At 35.6% G+C, this 15,269-nt stretch overlaps 2 protein-coding genes across 3 annotated transcripts in view; one reads left to right on the plus strand and one right to left on the minus strand.

Moving 5' to 3' along the window:
- LOC107215556 overlaps window positions 1-15,269 on the plus strand; it is a gene marked incomplete at its 5' end in the record, with an annotated part of 821,761 nt that overhangs the window by 82,569 nt on the left and 723,923 nt on the right. The window lies entirely within an intron of this gene.
- Window positions 1-15,269, minus strand: part of ABCB1 (ATP binding cassette subfamily B member 1) — a 48,032-nt gene that overhangs the window by 22,737 nt on the left and 10,026 nt on the right. For both annotated transcript variants that reach the window (XM_015615657.2, XM_015615665.3), the window contains exons 3-11: window positions 13,548-13,710; window positions 12,630-12,744; window positions 11,825-11,885; window positions 10,370-10,517; window positions 7,401-7,461; window positions 3,545-3,736; window positions 2,704-2,875; window positions 1,465-1,589; window positions 576-747 (exon numbers count right to left, since the gene is read on the minus strand). In XM_015615657.2, the coding sequence (XP_015471143.1) occupies window positions 576-747; window positions 1,465-1,589; window positions 2,704-2,875; window positions 3,545-3,736; window positions 7,401-7,461; window positions 10,370-10,517; window positions 11,825-11,885; window positions 12,630-12,721 (1,023 nt within the window). In that variant the 5' untranslated portion in view covers window positions 12,722-12,744; window positions 13,548-13,710. The remainder of the gene's footprint in view (window positions 1-575; window positions 748-1,464; window positions 1,590-2,703; window positions 2,876-3,544; window positions 3,737-7,400; window positions 7,462-10,369; window positions 10,518-11,824; window positions 11,886-12,629; window positions 12,745-13,547; window positions 13,711-15,269) is intronic.

Genomic DNA, 15,269 nt, shown 5'->3' on the forward strand with positions numbered 1-15,269 from the left:
GGGCTTCATCATGGGTAACAAGTTATTCTTACCCCTTACCCTGTTTATTTCATAATCCATACAAAATTAGAATGGTTCCCACATCAAGAGAAGAATTTAAGTTATGACTTAAGTGTTATGGTTTTCTTCCTTCAGTTAGATGGTGACATATTTCCTAGTCACAAGTATATTTTTATCGCAATACATTAAGAAAACTACCTACTTAGACTGCACAACAGCTAAAAAATATGTATTTGTTTCTTCATCCTCAAAATACATTCAGCCCTCAGAAAGCAAATAGCAACTAGAAAGGGAGGTATTGTACTTCAGTTTTTGATTTCACTGTTTCTGTATCAGTCTGATTTTATGAAAATTAGAAAATATATATGAACAGTTGGAAATCATATATATTTTATTTGGGTTCATATAGATTTTGAGATCCTATAGAAACAACATGGAGGCTTTCATGGTGAGAATCTTCTTGTTAAGAAGGGATGCTACTTTGCCAATTTTGGGACATAATTCTCATTACACACTTTAATGTTTGTTCTTTATTATTTCTCACTATGACTGAGAATTTACTCATTAATACTTACTGTAAGAACTTTGCCAATAGTGTAATCATCAGTTAAGATCAAAGTAGTTCCATACCAGAATGCCAGTGCATATGATGCATATATCAGTAAGAAAGCAGCACCCATAGAAATATTAGCTGTAATAGCCTTTCTTATTCCAATCCGTTTAGCATCTTCTAAATTTTTATGGTATCTGGAGGAAAGATAGAAGTTCAAAATAGACTCACTCTTGTACCATGGCAGACACCACAACAGCTCTGTGGATGGGTTAGAAAAAGAATGTTTATAAAGTCCAGCAGTTAGGTACATAAAATATCTAACCCTAAGACTGTATAAAGGTATAGTCAGGCATGGACATTCTAAGGTAATCCCTAAAAATGCCATTTGACAAAATGACTAATGACATTAGTCAGCTTGGTATATAGAAATAAAAGGGCATTGCAGGTTAGGGACTGGCATTTAAGTTGCTTAAATAACCTGCAGATCATTGAACTTTGATTGTGAGCCACTCAAGATAAAAGGTTAAAATATATCACAAGATTTTTATTTTACAGTATAGTGGAAATAGAAATACTGTTCATTGGCACCTTCACAACTACTGAGTAATCAATTTAGATTACCAAGGATATAATCATCTCTTCACAGAGCAGGGTCTTCTTTTGTCCAAAGCTCTCACAGTACAATATTTGAAGTAGCTTGCATACCTTTTAATGCAGAGACAACATCAACTCTAGAAAAATAACTGATTGTGCTTCAACATGTAGCAAACCTTGTAACAGTCTCTAACAATCTCTTATTAACTAAAAATTCAGAAAGCACAAAACTTTCAAGAGAAAATATCCAAGAAAATCTCAAACCGTTTGAAGTGAATGTTTTTAAATCTACTGATGAAAGCAAATATTGCTCTTACCTTTTAATTTCTTTTTCCTGTCCTCCAAAAGCTATTACAGTACGGATGGCTGCCAGAACTTCTTCTGCAACAGCACCTGCTTTTGCATATGCAGCTTGTTCTTTGTCAGTGAAAGCAGAGAGAACCTAATACAGAATCAAATATTTTGACATACAAAAACCAGAATAAGCTCAAGCACTCATAATGGCTTTTATCACAGTTAATATCTTCCAATATGAAGCCTTTTTACAATATTAGGCATGGGTGCAGAATGTCCAACTTCCAAATTCTAAAATATGCTGTGAATTCAATCAAATAATTCCACATTCCACATTGTAAACAACTAAGGCCTGGACTTTCCACTCTGCTTTCACCGAGTGCAAGAGATAAGAGTTAGCTGGTGCAGCTCTCCCCTCGCAGACCTCCTTAGCTCGTTCTCATCTCTGGCTACCTTAGAAGAGGGCCCTATAGCTTAGACTGTAAAGATGTGGCCACAGTCTGTGAAGACTCAGCCAGTTGACATACATGGCACATATGTCTCTACTCCTACCTTTTCTGCAATATACCCACTCCAGACAGTGAAAGTTTTCATGATCTTTGAAGTATAAGGGAAATAAAATACCATAAAAATCTGAAGACTTAAAAAATATAAGTCCCTCTAGTCCCATGGAAATTTGTTCCTTCTCTCATCTAGGTCTGTATAGAATTTCTTACCACATCTGTTAGTAATTATGAAAAAACACTCTGTGTCTGAGACAAAGGTTTTTTTCTAATTTATTCTCTTATTTTCCAGGAAGCACAATTATTCTTTCCAAGAGAAAAAGTACTTATACAGATGTAAGTTAAAGAGTTACAGGTGTGGATTCTACACATCTTGCTTCCCTCTCTGTATGTGCTATAGTAGCAGAAACAACTTCAAATCAAACAAGTCTTCCCAAACTATGGGAATTATAATATTCAAATTACATAGAATTATTGAATTGTAGAATGATCTTGGAAGGGATCTTAAAGGTATGTAGTACCAACTGCCTTGCCATGGACAGGGACACCTTCCACTAGACCAGGTTGCTCAGAGCCCCATCTGACTTGCATTAGAGGGTACTGATACATAGTTCACCTAAGAGCTTATATACATAAGTGTTATCTAAAGTTATATTTGCCCTAAGCAACACATTCTAATACTAAGACTTACAGTTATGTATATTTATTTCATTACCTGCCATTAATATATAACCTGACACTGTACATATGTTAACTCACCTTTGCCCAAAGGGCTGCTGAAAGTCCCAGGACAGGACTAACTGCTAGTATTACAAGGGTTAATTTCCACCCTCTTATGAGACCAACAATAAATCCTGTCACAAATGTTGTTAGTGCTTGAACAAGCAATCCAATCTTGTCACCTATTCCATCATTAATCTTGGAGACATCACTGAAAAACAAATTACATACAGAGAGGAAAAAAAATTGTAGAAAGCACAAGGAAGGTTTCTAGTTTTGTTATGTGAGGAATACAATCTTCTTTATTCAATTGCTGCTCCAAATAACAGTTTTCTTCAAGGTAAAGCATTATGTAGTGTGGGAAAGGAAAATTTTGCATTTCTTGTGAAACTGTAATGCTATAAACTTGCTTTTGTCTGAAAACGTTTAAATTCTTTCTGTAGTACAAAACTAAACTCACTTTCTTAATTCCAAATTTTCGATCTGCTTGAGCTATTGGAAATAAAAGATAAAGGCTTTCTTGTAGGCAATGTTATGCAGTTAAAGCTGTTCACATTGCTGGGCTGAGTGGGCACCTTTTTCAGTCCTCAGTGTGCCCAGAAATGAACAGTTTTCTCTTCATGGTGGTAATACCATAGGCTGGGCTTTAGTTATCCTCAGAGTTCAAGGGAACTTAAAATAAAAGCTTTTCTGACATCTTTATGGCACTCCTGTATCAGAAGTATTAGAAATTCAGTCCCTGAGACTCTCCATGAGGAAATTTGAAAACTTTGTCTCACATTGAAATAATTTAATTTAAAAATAAAAATTTCTAAGTCCTGCATGTTTAACAAGATAAAATAACATTGAGGAAGGTATAGTGTAAGTAAGGTATACTTACTCTAAAAGACGAGTGTTAAGTTCTCCCACATCATTTACATCAAACCATCCAATTTCCTGCCTCATAATTGCATGAAAAAATTTTTCTCTAATTTTTTTTATTTGCCGACCTGCTGCTAAGGTCCAGAACGAAGTCTGAATATAAGCAGCAAGAAGAACACCAGCTGCTATTCCAGAATAGTAGTATGCATATCTGTAAAAAAAAAAAAAAAAAAAAAAAAAAAAAAAAAGTAAGATTTTCTGAAATCAGGTTAAAATTGGTTTAATTACCTTGCTAGTGTGAATTTAGCATGACGCTTACTTTTTCTGTTTGACATGAATTAGGGTTTATATGCTTATACTAAAACTTACACTTCACTGTAAAACTTGCTGGGTTTTCTATGAACAGCACTTAATGCCAGAATTATCTTTTCTCAAAAAAGTAGTAGGTATTTTCTCATAAGATTCTTTTAGAACAGTATTTCTGATACAATACCCTTTTCACTTAAATATGTCTTGTCCAAAAACTGCCTAGTATTTTTAACACACATAGACAGACCAAATCACATGTATCTATATTGTACACACATTTAAATCATATGCCCATGTAAATAAATAAATAAATAAATAAATCCATGATGCAGCAAATATTTCCTCATTTGAGAATACAGCATTACTATATGTACATCTACAGAATGCAAATACCATTAGATCAGAAATTCTTTGGCTCTTTTATTCATAACTGATATTTTATTTTTACATTAATTCAGCCTGTGCTATGAGCAGGGTGTCAAATCCAAACCAGGAGTATGTGAACAACAATATTTCTCAAACTGGAAGTAGATCTGAGTCACAGCTCTAAACTTTTTAAAAAAGCATAAAATCAATTTTGGTTTGATGAAGAATTGACATCAGAATCACTTATAATTGATCTTACACCAGAGCTGAATAAAAAAAAAAAGTAACTTAATGGATTTCATTTGTAAAACACAACCAAAATCAATGATTAAATATTCATGATGTATATTACCTGTAACTATAAGAATAATGTATCTACATAAAAGTAAACTATAAGGAAAAAGCTTTTCTGAACTCTTGTGACCTTCACTCTTTTACTAAGTTATGCATACTGATTTTATAGAAGTTTAACATGAAACTCAGCAGGAGCAAATTGCAGGAAACTGTGTGCAAATGCTCTGCTCTAAGAGATAATGGCTTTACAAATTAAACTTCTCAAATTTTATTCCAATCTTTCTTGTGGCTATAATATCATTCAGTTTAGTTAGGGACTTTGAAACTATACTCATTATGAAATTCACTTAATCAAAACTCTTTAATAAAATCAGGTTAATGCCTAACAGAATGCAGGATAATTGAATATTGACCTCTGTCACATTCAGCTCCATTAAAACTCCACAACCAAAAAAATCAGCCTCTCAAACTTAACCCAAGAATACCAATTCTAAATTCAGCAGTAATTACTTTAGACAATTTATGATGCTACATAACTTCAAAGAATTGATTTATGTTTGGATTTTGTTTATTGAGAAATTGTATCCAAAGGGCTTATATCTTTGCCAGATTCCATGCTGATGAAATATATTCTGTAAATTCACTGCTGCAATTTATCAGAGAGTAAATGCACATTGCATTGTAAACTAATAGTTCTTTTTCTTTTGGAGTTTAGGCAAACTGAGTAACAAACTCAACTAAGTCCACATGTATAGTTCAGTACTTGAACACACATGTGTGAGAACTCTGTCCTTGCAAACAGTTTCTATCATTATTTGACCTGCTGGCAGGCGTTCCTAGAGAAACAAGGAGTTGGTGCAAAGAGCTTTGTAACACCAGTTAAAATGACAACTCAAGGCTCTATCTAGAAACTTTGGAAAAGATCACCTATTCCTGTGTTGTTAGCAATACATTTATTAGTAAACAATTTGTTTCTAAAGAGAACTAGGGCTGCTTTTTATTCTTGCTTGTACTTTCAGAGCTAATTTATGGTGGTTTGACCCTGGCTGGATTCCAGGTGCCCACTGAGGACACTACCATTTTCCCTTCCTCAGCTAGATTCAGAAGACAAAAATATAATTCAAAGCTTGTAGGTCAAGATAAGGACAGGGAGAGATCACTCACCAATTAAATAATGGGCAAAACAAATTCTAAAATTTCACATGTAGCAGTTTTTTAGTTACTATTTTTAAAGTTATTTTAGAATAAACACAAGACAGATTTTGAAAATGTTGTGCAACTAGGCATGAAGTATTTACTAATCATAGAACAGTTAGGGTGACTTCACCCACACCCTATTTATTATTTATTATAACACCCAACATTATTATTATTTGCATTATTATTTGCAATTCTGCCTTCAAAATTGTTTTCAAATCACTGGGAACAGGTATATTCCACTGAAGGTTTGTAGGCATTACATTCATGTCAGAGACTGAAAGAAATGTTGCAGGAGCAAGAAACTCTCCTATAAAGCATAATTTCAAATTCCCTGTCAATTCATTCTCATTACATCCAAGTTCTTCATTTCTAAGGAACAGCCTTTTCCTAACTTGTTCGTTTATTTAACAGTAAAGAGATGCTCAGGTATGTTTTGGTTTGGGGTTTTTTGGTGCAAATATTCATGGGTTTTTAATCGCAAAAATTAACTACTGAATCTAAATAAGTTTACAATCCACTGTTACCCAAAATTATAATGCACTTCAAAAAAAACAGCAAGAGTTACTACAGAAAATGCCTTATCTCCTCCTTCTCTTCAGAAAAGACAATTGCCTTGAGGAATACATCAGACAATTTTCAGTATCTAATGAAGAACAGAGTTTAACCTGAAGAAAAATACTGAGGTGGTACAAGAAACACACAAGCTTTAGACATCCTGCGTAAACCCAAGTGTACGGACAATGGTTAATAAAGCCTCTTAACAAAACATATTTATTAGCAGCTTATGTTTCTTCTCATTTGATCTTTTCTTTATGGAGTTTTGTAGCAGAAGTACCTACTGGCTATTGTCTTCTGCTGTTTCCAGCTCTAGAATGACAGATTTAAGGTAGCTTATAAACTAAATATGCATTTTCTACAGTCTAGATTATCTCACAAAATTATAAAATTGTTTAGATTGGTAGAGACCTTTAAGATATTTGAATCCAATCATTAACTCAGCACTGCTAAGTCCATCACTAAAAAATGTCCCTCAGGCTCACATCCACAAATCTTTTAAATACCTCCAGGGATGGTCACTCAACTGCTTCCCTGGTCATCCTGTTCCAACGTTTGACAGCCCTTTCCACAAAGGTATTTTTTCTAACATCCAGCCTCCCATAGCACAACCTGAGGTCATTTCCTTTTGTCCCGTTGTTTATTAGTTGGGAGAAGAGACCAAACCCCATCTTTCTACAATCTCCCTTCAGGTCCCTGTAGAGAGTGATTTAGCTTCACTTGATGCTTTGGCAGCAAAGTAGGTACTATCTGACAATTCAACTGGTTTTTGCAAGTGAATCACCACAGCTCAAGGTAGTGACAGATGATAATCAATATAATTTTTTATCGTAAAAATTACTCTCTGTATTCAGAGGAAGAGAAGAAAGGATGAAGGCAATGTAGATTTCACTGGCATACAGAGCACCTCTGAAATGTGGCAGGTTGGGTCAGAGCAAGAGATTACAGGGAAATTGTTAGGAATAGCTGGGAATGTTCAAGAATCTTCCCAGGGCCTCAAATAATTCCTTGTGCCAATCTTTAGTTACATATGTTATTAAATCATTGCTTTTGTGTTGATTAAAGTGCAGAAAACATCCTTGGGAGAAGAATGGCTTGACTAGAAATGTGTGGCTACATTAGAAAAGGAGGAAATATCAATTTTTTATTACCTTGTCATATCTTCTTCCAGCTTGTCAAGCATATCTGAAGTGAAATTCATTGAAATGTTTCCTTAGAAAGGAAGAGAAGAGTAAATACTTTTAATAGAGCAAAACTTAATAAATTAGTTTTCCTGTATGCTGTTCAGTATATCTGGAGTTGCTATATCTCCTTTTGAATCAAGTTGATTTGGAAGAAAGGAGGAAATTTTGAACATGTACATGAATGAATGTTACTAATACAGGGTTAGTCATAACCCCACTGACTACAAAACTACACCACTGTAATTTGAGATGAAAAAGTCTTCCTGAGCATACACACATAGAAGAACAGAATGGTTTGGGTTGGAAAGGACCTTAAGGGGTCCATCCAGTTCTAACCCCCCTACCATGAACAGGGACACCTTCCACTAGACCAGACTGCTCAGGGCCCCATCCAGGCTGGCCTTGAACACTTACAGGGATCAGGCATCCACAACATTTCTGGGAAGCTTGTTCCAGTCTCTCATCATACTCACAGTGAGTAATTTCTTCCTGATATCTCATCTAAATTGTCCCTCTTTCAGTTCAAAGCCATTATCCATCATCCAATTACTACAGGTTGTTGTAAAAAGTCACTCTCCAACTCTCTTGTAGCCCTATTACAGGTACTGAAAGGCTGCTATAAGGTCTCCCAGGAATCTTCTGCAGGGTGAACAGCACCAACTTGCTTAGCCTGTTCTCATAAGGGTGGTGCTTCAGCCCTCTGATTATGTTCATGGCCCTCCTTTGGACTTACTCCAACAGGTATTCTTTTGCTGGGGGTCCCAGAGCTGGACACAGCACTCCAGAGAGATGCAGAGAGAGCAGAATCACCTCTCTCCATTTTCTGATCACAACTCTTTTGATGCAGACATGACATTTCTTCTTGGGGTAAGCCTACAGTGCTGGCTCATGTTGAGCTTCTTGTCAACAAACACCTTCAAGTCATTCTCCTCAGGGTTGCTTCTGAATATTTTTTCTCCCAGCCTCTATTTGTGGTTGAGATTGCCCCAGTCCACATGCAGGACCTTTCACCTGGCCTTGTTGAACTTCAGGAGGTTATCAGAGACCCACATCTCCAGCCTGTTTAGATCCGTCTGGATGCACCCCTTCCCTTGAGCATGTCAGCTGCACTGCACAGCTTGGTGTCATTGGCAAACTTGTTGAGGGTGCACTTGATCCCATTGTCCACATCATTGACAAAGCAGCTAAACAGTGTAAGTGCTAATACTGACCCCTGAAGACCCCACTCATCATTGGTCTTCACTTGGACAACTCTTTGAGTGTGACCCTCCAGCCAAAGGAAAATTTCTTATCCATCAAGTGATCCTTCTCTCAAACTCATGTCTTTCCAGTTTAGTGAAAAAGATATTGATTGGGACAGTGTCAAATGCTTTGCAGATAGACCAGGAAGATGATGTCCAAGATCTTCCCTTCACACCAAATCTGTAACCCAGCTGTTGCCATCAAATTTGTCAGGCATTACTTGCCCTTAAAACAGTCACGTTGGTTATAATCAGTCATCTCCTTATATTCCATGTCCCTTAGCATAGTTTCCAGAGGATCTGCCTTATGATCTTGTTGGGCAAAGAGGTGAGATTGACTGGCCTGGAGTTCCTTTGGTCTTCCTTTTTCCCTTTTTAAAAATGATGGTTATGTTTCCCCCTTTTTCAGTCAGTGGGAAGTTCATCAGACTGCCATGACATCTCAAATATAATGGACAGTGGCTTAGCAACTTCCTCCACCAGTTCCCTCAGGCCCCACAAATGCATCTCATCAGGACTCGTGAACTTGTGCACCTCCAGACACCTTAGATATTCTCAAACCTGATCTTCTCCCACAGCAGACAGTTTTGCATTCTCCCAGCCCCTGCCTTTCCCTTCAGCAACTTGTGCCTGGAATATTTTCCGGTGAAGACTGAGGCAAAAAATCATTGAGTCCCTCACCCTATTCCATATCTCAAGTAACCAGGTCCTACATTTCCTTCTGGAGAGGGCCCACATTTTCTCTTATCTTCCTTTGATCACTGACCTACCTATAGAAGCTTTTCTTGTTGCCATTGACATCCCTGGCCAGATTTAATTCTATCAGGGCTTCAGCTTTCCTAACCCGATCCATGGCTGCTTGGACAGGTATTTTGTATTTATTCCAAGCTACCTTTCCTTGCTTCCACCCTCTCCAGGCTTGCTTTTTGAGTCTGAGTTTGTCTCCTTGTTCATCCATGAAGGTCTCCCGGTGTTTCTGCCTAACTTCTTTGTTGGAATTCATCACTGAACTTGGAGGGGGTCATCCTTGAATATCAACCAGCTTTCTTGGCCCCTCTTTCCTCAAAGATATTATCCCATGGTACTCTAGCAAGCAGGTCCTTGAAGAGCTCCAAATCTGCTCTACTGAGGTTCTAGATAGTGAGCTAGGGAGAGTTATAGATAGGGAGCTGTCCTTGCTCCTTGCTGCCCTGAAACTCCACCATTTCATGGTCACTGCAGCCCAGGTTGCCCTTGAGATTCACATTCCCCACCAGTCCCTCTTTTTTAGAAAGAACAAGGTCCAGTGTAGCACCTCTCCTCATTGGCTCCTCTAACATTTGAAGAAGTTATCATCAACACAGTCCAGGAACCTCCTGAATTGCTTATGCCCAGTGTTGTTGTTCCTCCAGCAGTAATTGGGGTGGTTGCAGACCCCCATGAGGACCAGGGCTTGTGAATGCAAGGCTGCTCCAATCTGTGTATAGAGGACCTCACCTGCTCAGTCTTCCTGGCCAGGCAGCCTATAGGAGACTTCCATTGCAACGTCACCCCAACCATAGTGACTTTCTATTACAATGAACATGAGCTACTAATTTGCATCATAGTATAGCATTGTGGTTTTTGACATCAGTATCTCCTGTAAAGATGTGTGATTCTTCCTATCTCTTATTTAAAAATGAGCCATTGTTCTTGTCATAGCAGATATATTCTTACCTGTAAAATTATTGTTTCCAGAAGCAACAAAACTATCAGTCATATCACCAAAAATGATCATTGCAATAGGGAGACTGCTTCCATGAGCTACTGCCAGCACAGTGCCAAGTATCATTAATAATTTATCTGACCAGGTGGAGTATCGAAACTGTGAGTGAGAAGAGAAATTAATTCCAACTGTTGTATTAGAATGCTAACAGAATGCTATGTCTACAAAGCCAAGAAAGTAAAGAAAAAGCCATCAATTGCACACCTGCTGCCACAAAACTACAACTTCATCATTTTAGAAATACAGTTTAAAAACAATTTAAATCTACAGGAATAAATCCTTTCTATGTAAGCACTTCTATGCTATAAACACTCAAAACTAGAGAGATGTTCCAGTTTAATGCAGCAGTATCTGCACCTGGGAAAGAAAGGCCATAGAAAAACAAGGCATAAGAAATTTACACTTTTTAAATTTGCCATTTAAAAGTTCAAATTATAAGAAGTTTTAGTGGCATTATGATAACTAAGACAATAATTGCTTTTACTGTGAATTCATTATTATGCAGTCAGAAAAACTGTCCCTAATGTACCATAGACAACATAAAAATGTACTGAAATCTTAAATCCTCTTGCCACTGAACTAAAAAAGTTTGGGCTCATCTATTACAAAATCATTGGTTTTATCCTGTATTGTAAAATACTAAGTTTACTGATGTAAATTATAGTCATATGATGTAATTGTACAAATGTAAACTGATACGGCAAAGCAAAGAAATTTGGCACTGGCAACCATCATGTACTATAGTTTTATGTCTGTTACTTGCAGCGTCATTGCTGTGTTTACATTACACACAGTAAACCTAGAAAATATAAAATATTTCAGTATGACTAAAAGAGGACCTAGGATTTACTTGATTAAATATGAAAATGTTGTCTTTTAAAAAACACAGAGAAAATTTTAAAGAATCTGGAACCTTTTAGTATACAATTCTTAATCTTTATTTTCACCAGTGGCATGGAATTGCCCTTTACTGCTGACTCAGATGATTGAACTCATGGGGATAAACAGTTTGATTAGTACCTGACTTTGGTAATTCAGGGAACAAGACCACACTCATTGTAGGTATGTGGTCACCCTTCTCATTGTGTCAGAAGAAATGACTGAACATGGAAATTCCTGTCTTTCACGAAAAAATATCTGGAATGGATGTGTTTAAGCTCATAAATTACTAAGGGACACTGCTAAGAATCCGTATCTGTAATAAGAGAGCTTCTTTAGTATAACTACATCCACAAAAAGAACTCCTTAATTCTATACTATAGCAAATATTCTGTAGTATGAACATACTTGGTAGAGACAGCTCATATATGCAGGATACTAACATAATTGTAACCATTTTTGATTACAATTTGAAATGTGCCCATGTGTACATATACATACATACATACAGAGAGAATAAACCTTACCAGTGTAAATGGGCTGACCACCTTAGGTTTTTCCCCTTTCTTCTTCTTCTTCTTAGTCTTTCTAAAAAAAGTGTGATAGTTCTAGTGAACTTAAAAATGGACCACATTTCACAGAAATACTAACTCAACATATTAATGCATCTTGATTATAATTATGAAATAATTTTACAGCAAACAATTGTGTAAAATGAATGTGATTTATTGAGAATTTTTGAGCTGTTTCTATTTAAATATTTAGCAATATAAGTTGCATCACCTCCTAACTTCTATAAATTTAAGTCATGTTCTTCCCAGTTCACCCTCTCAAGGATGAAACAACACCAATGGGGTTGGTGGTTCCACTATCTGGTCAGGGAAGTTGTGAACTAAAGCACTGTATAGATTTCAAAAGAGAAGAGAGGAAAACTTTCGCAAAAAAGTGGATGGGGAATAAAATCTTCAAGGTATGTAAAATGTTGATTCACTGCCATACTAAAAATATTAAGAAAAGTTTTAGCAGATGACATAAATTAATCCAATATTTCCATTACAACATAATTTTTGTCATATTTTTTAATTGTTTTTGTAGTAATTACTGTGGACACTTAGTCCTTTTAAAGGAGAAAATAAATAGTTCTTTTGCATGAAATAAATGTGCCGATCAGTGCTACTCTTACGTTGATACAAAGCTTTCTCTTACTAGGTTTTCCTAACGAAATAAGGTAAAAATAGGATTTAAAATACAAAATTAAATAACATATAAAACAAAGTAATGGAGTTTAATAAGCTTCAATACAGAATATTTACTATGTTTAAGAATACTTACTCTTTGTCTTCAGATTCATGATCCTGGCTGAATGCAGCAATCTCATGACTATTTCCATCTGCAGAATACTTCTTTTCATCTTCAGAAGGCATTTTAAATTTATTGAAATAGTTTCCTGTAAAATAATATTTGAGTGAGAAATACACAATCTTAAGCTGAGGACAGTAATCTCAACAATCATTTGTTTAAGAGAAAAATATGTATACTTATTACAATCAGTAAAGTTATTAATCTCATATATTGCAAAGTGAATATTCATAATGCACGAGCATAAGCATATTGGAAGAAGTTCAGAAGTTTGGAGTTTCCTTACAAACATTTGTATTCTCTGTTTATCCATTTGATAACTCTGTCATTCATTTAATTTCATTTGAATTATATAAAAATTATATTTTCTACAATTCAGCGCAAATATACAAAATAAATGAAAAATTAAATGTTTATTTAAAAGAATATGAAGTTAATTGGATTTATCCCAGTTTTAATTATCAGTGAATTTATAAAATATCTCTGATTTAAAAGAAAACCCCAAAGTACTGACATACCGTGAAAGGTTGTTCCCGGCTTGTGTCTACTACTCTGAAAAATTATTCAAACCTGAACAGAATTAATATGGTTAAGGAAATGCAGCATGATTGGACTTTGCTCCTCTTATGTAAGTCAGAGATAACAAATAGCTTTCTCTTGGATTTCTTCCCATTCCAATAGCCTCGTTTATACTGGATAGTAAAATGCATGCACTTTGGCATGCACCTCCCTTTTCCTAAGGGAATAATACTAGTCCTTGAATGCATGCATATTTCATTGTCACCTGGGAAAACAAGCCTGAATATTTTATTCTTCCACCAGAAAAAGTTCCCTATTATAGGGACTGTTGTTTTACTTATGCCCCTAAAACTGAAAGGAATTCCTCTTTACCTTATTAGAGATGCTGCTGAATGGTCGAAGTAACTGTTGCACTTAAGGATGAATCCATTCTTGAATACACAGTGAGAATGAAACCAGGTTACACCAAAACATTGTTATAATCTTTTGCTTCCTTTCCCATCTTCTAAGTCTAATCCAGGAAAATACCACTCATCTAGCATGAAAGAAAACAGGAGTTTACTACAGTGGATATAGTTTCTCATCTGAGCACTGCAGAACAGCAAGATGAGTTTCAAACTCGATTAAGAAATGTTTTGGAAATAGCTCTGGTAAGCAGAAATTTGCCTAATTAGTATTCTGATTTTTGAATGTATGTTCATATTCTAAACTGTTTGAAATGAGCCATTTGTTTTATTATAGAATATATTGTTTTTATCAGCATCTGAAGGCATTACTTGTTATGAAAATAACAACTCTTTAAAATGTTTAAATAAATTAGTTGCACTTCATAACCCTTATTTCAAAGTATGTATTAAAGTAGACATGCTCACACTTTTACAGAAGTAAAATTTACAAAAAATTAAATAAAAAATTCTTGTCTTAGAAGACAGGTAGGCTTGTATGATTTTTTCTGTAGATATTCTATCACTTTATTCACATCAAATTTACTTAATCTCATAATTGCCCAGAAGAAATTATTTTTGTTCCTTTTTGCCATGCATGCCTGTAATCTCAAAATATTAGTGGAACGGTATTTTTATAATATTTTGGAATACAAATAGTCTTATTAGATTGAGGATTGCTTTAGAAAGAGTAGTTTAGCATTGCCAGTCAAGCAGACTATAATGAGTTAATAAGTATTGTATGTTTATCAAAAGTCATTGTGATATATTTATATAGAATAATATATTATATTATTATAATATATAATACTATTCCCAGCAGTTACTGGGGATACTGGGCTTTAACTTGTGTGCCTAAATGCTTTCCTGGTCTTCATCTTAATGGACTGGTCCAATTATTTCAGTGGGAACCAAAATAAAAAACCTAAAGTAAGAATCTTAAAGAAAAGTCAATTGATTAAAAAAAAAAAATAGTATATGCAGTTCTTTCATGACTCTTTTGCCTTAAGTGAAAGATACAGAGAACTAAGAGCTTTGTCAGAATGTTCTGTTATCTCATTGTAATGTCTCAATGCTACTGCAGTGCAATCATGATAAGAAATGGAAGTAGAAATAAAACAGAAGAACGATTTTTACCAGAGTTTCTTTTGCCTGCATACAGTAATGCAAAGAAAATGAAAAACAACTGGTTTTATCACACTAGGAGCTGAAGCAACTAAATTGATATTAAAAAGTGGGAAAGTTGGGGAAGTACAGTTTATGGATGCTAAAGATGAGCAGAAGCAGGGAGCATAGTGCCTGTGGAAAAGCAGGCCACATAACTTTCTCAGTCTCACCTGAAAAAGTGGCCTGGGAATTCATAAGGAGGAATTAAAACAATCCTCAGAGATAGAAGACAGCCTTGCAGGTGCTGTTTGTCTGTTCCTTGTTTTCTTGCAAGAGAAGGTTGAGGGGTGGTGTACCCCACTGACCAATGAGGGTAATGTGTTAGTTTACTAACCAGTAAGAGTTTTACCTTTCTGGACTTTCAAGTATGGGTCTATAAAAGAAGATCTGAGGTAATAAACCTCGCTCTCCTGTTCAATGCACAAGAGAGTCCGTGTTGTGCTTGTCGCCGTTCCCAACAGTGAAACATACAGTGTTTTACATC

The sequence above is a fragment of the Parus major genome, chromosome 2 (assembly GCF_001522545.3).
Source record: "Parus major isolate Abel chromosome 2, Parus_major1.1, whole genome shotgun sequence".
Lineage (NCBI taxonomy): Eukaryota > Metazoa > Chordata > Aves > Passeriformes > Paridae > Parus > Parus major.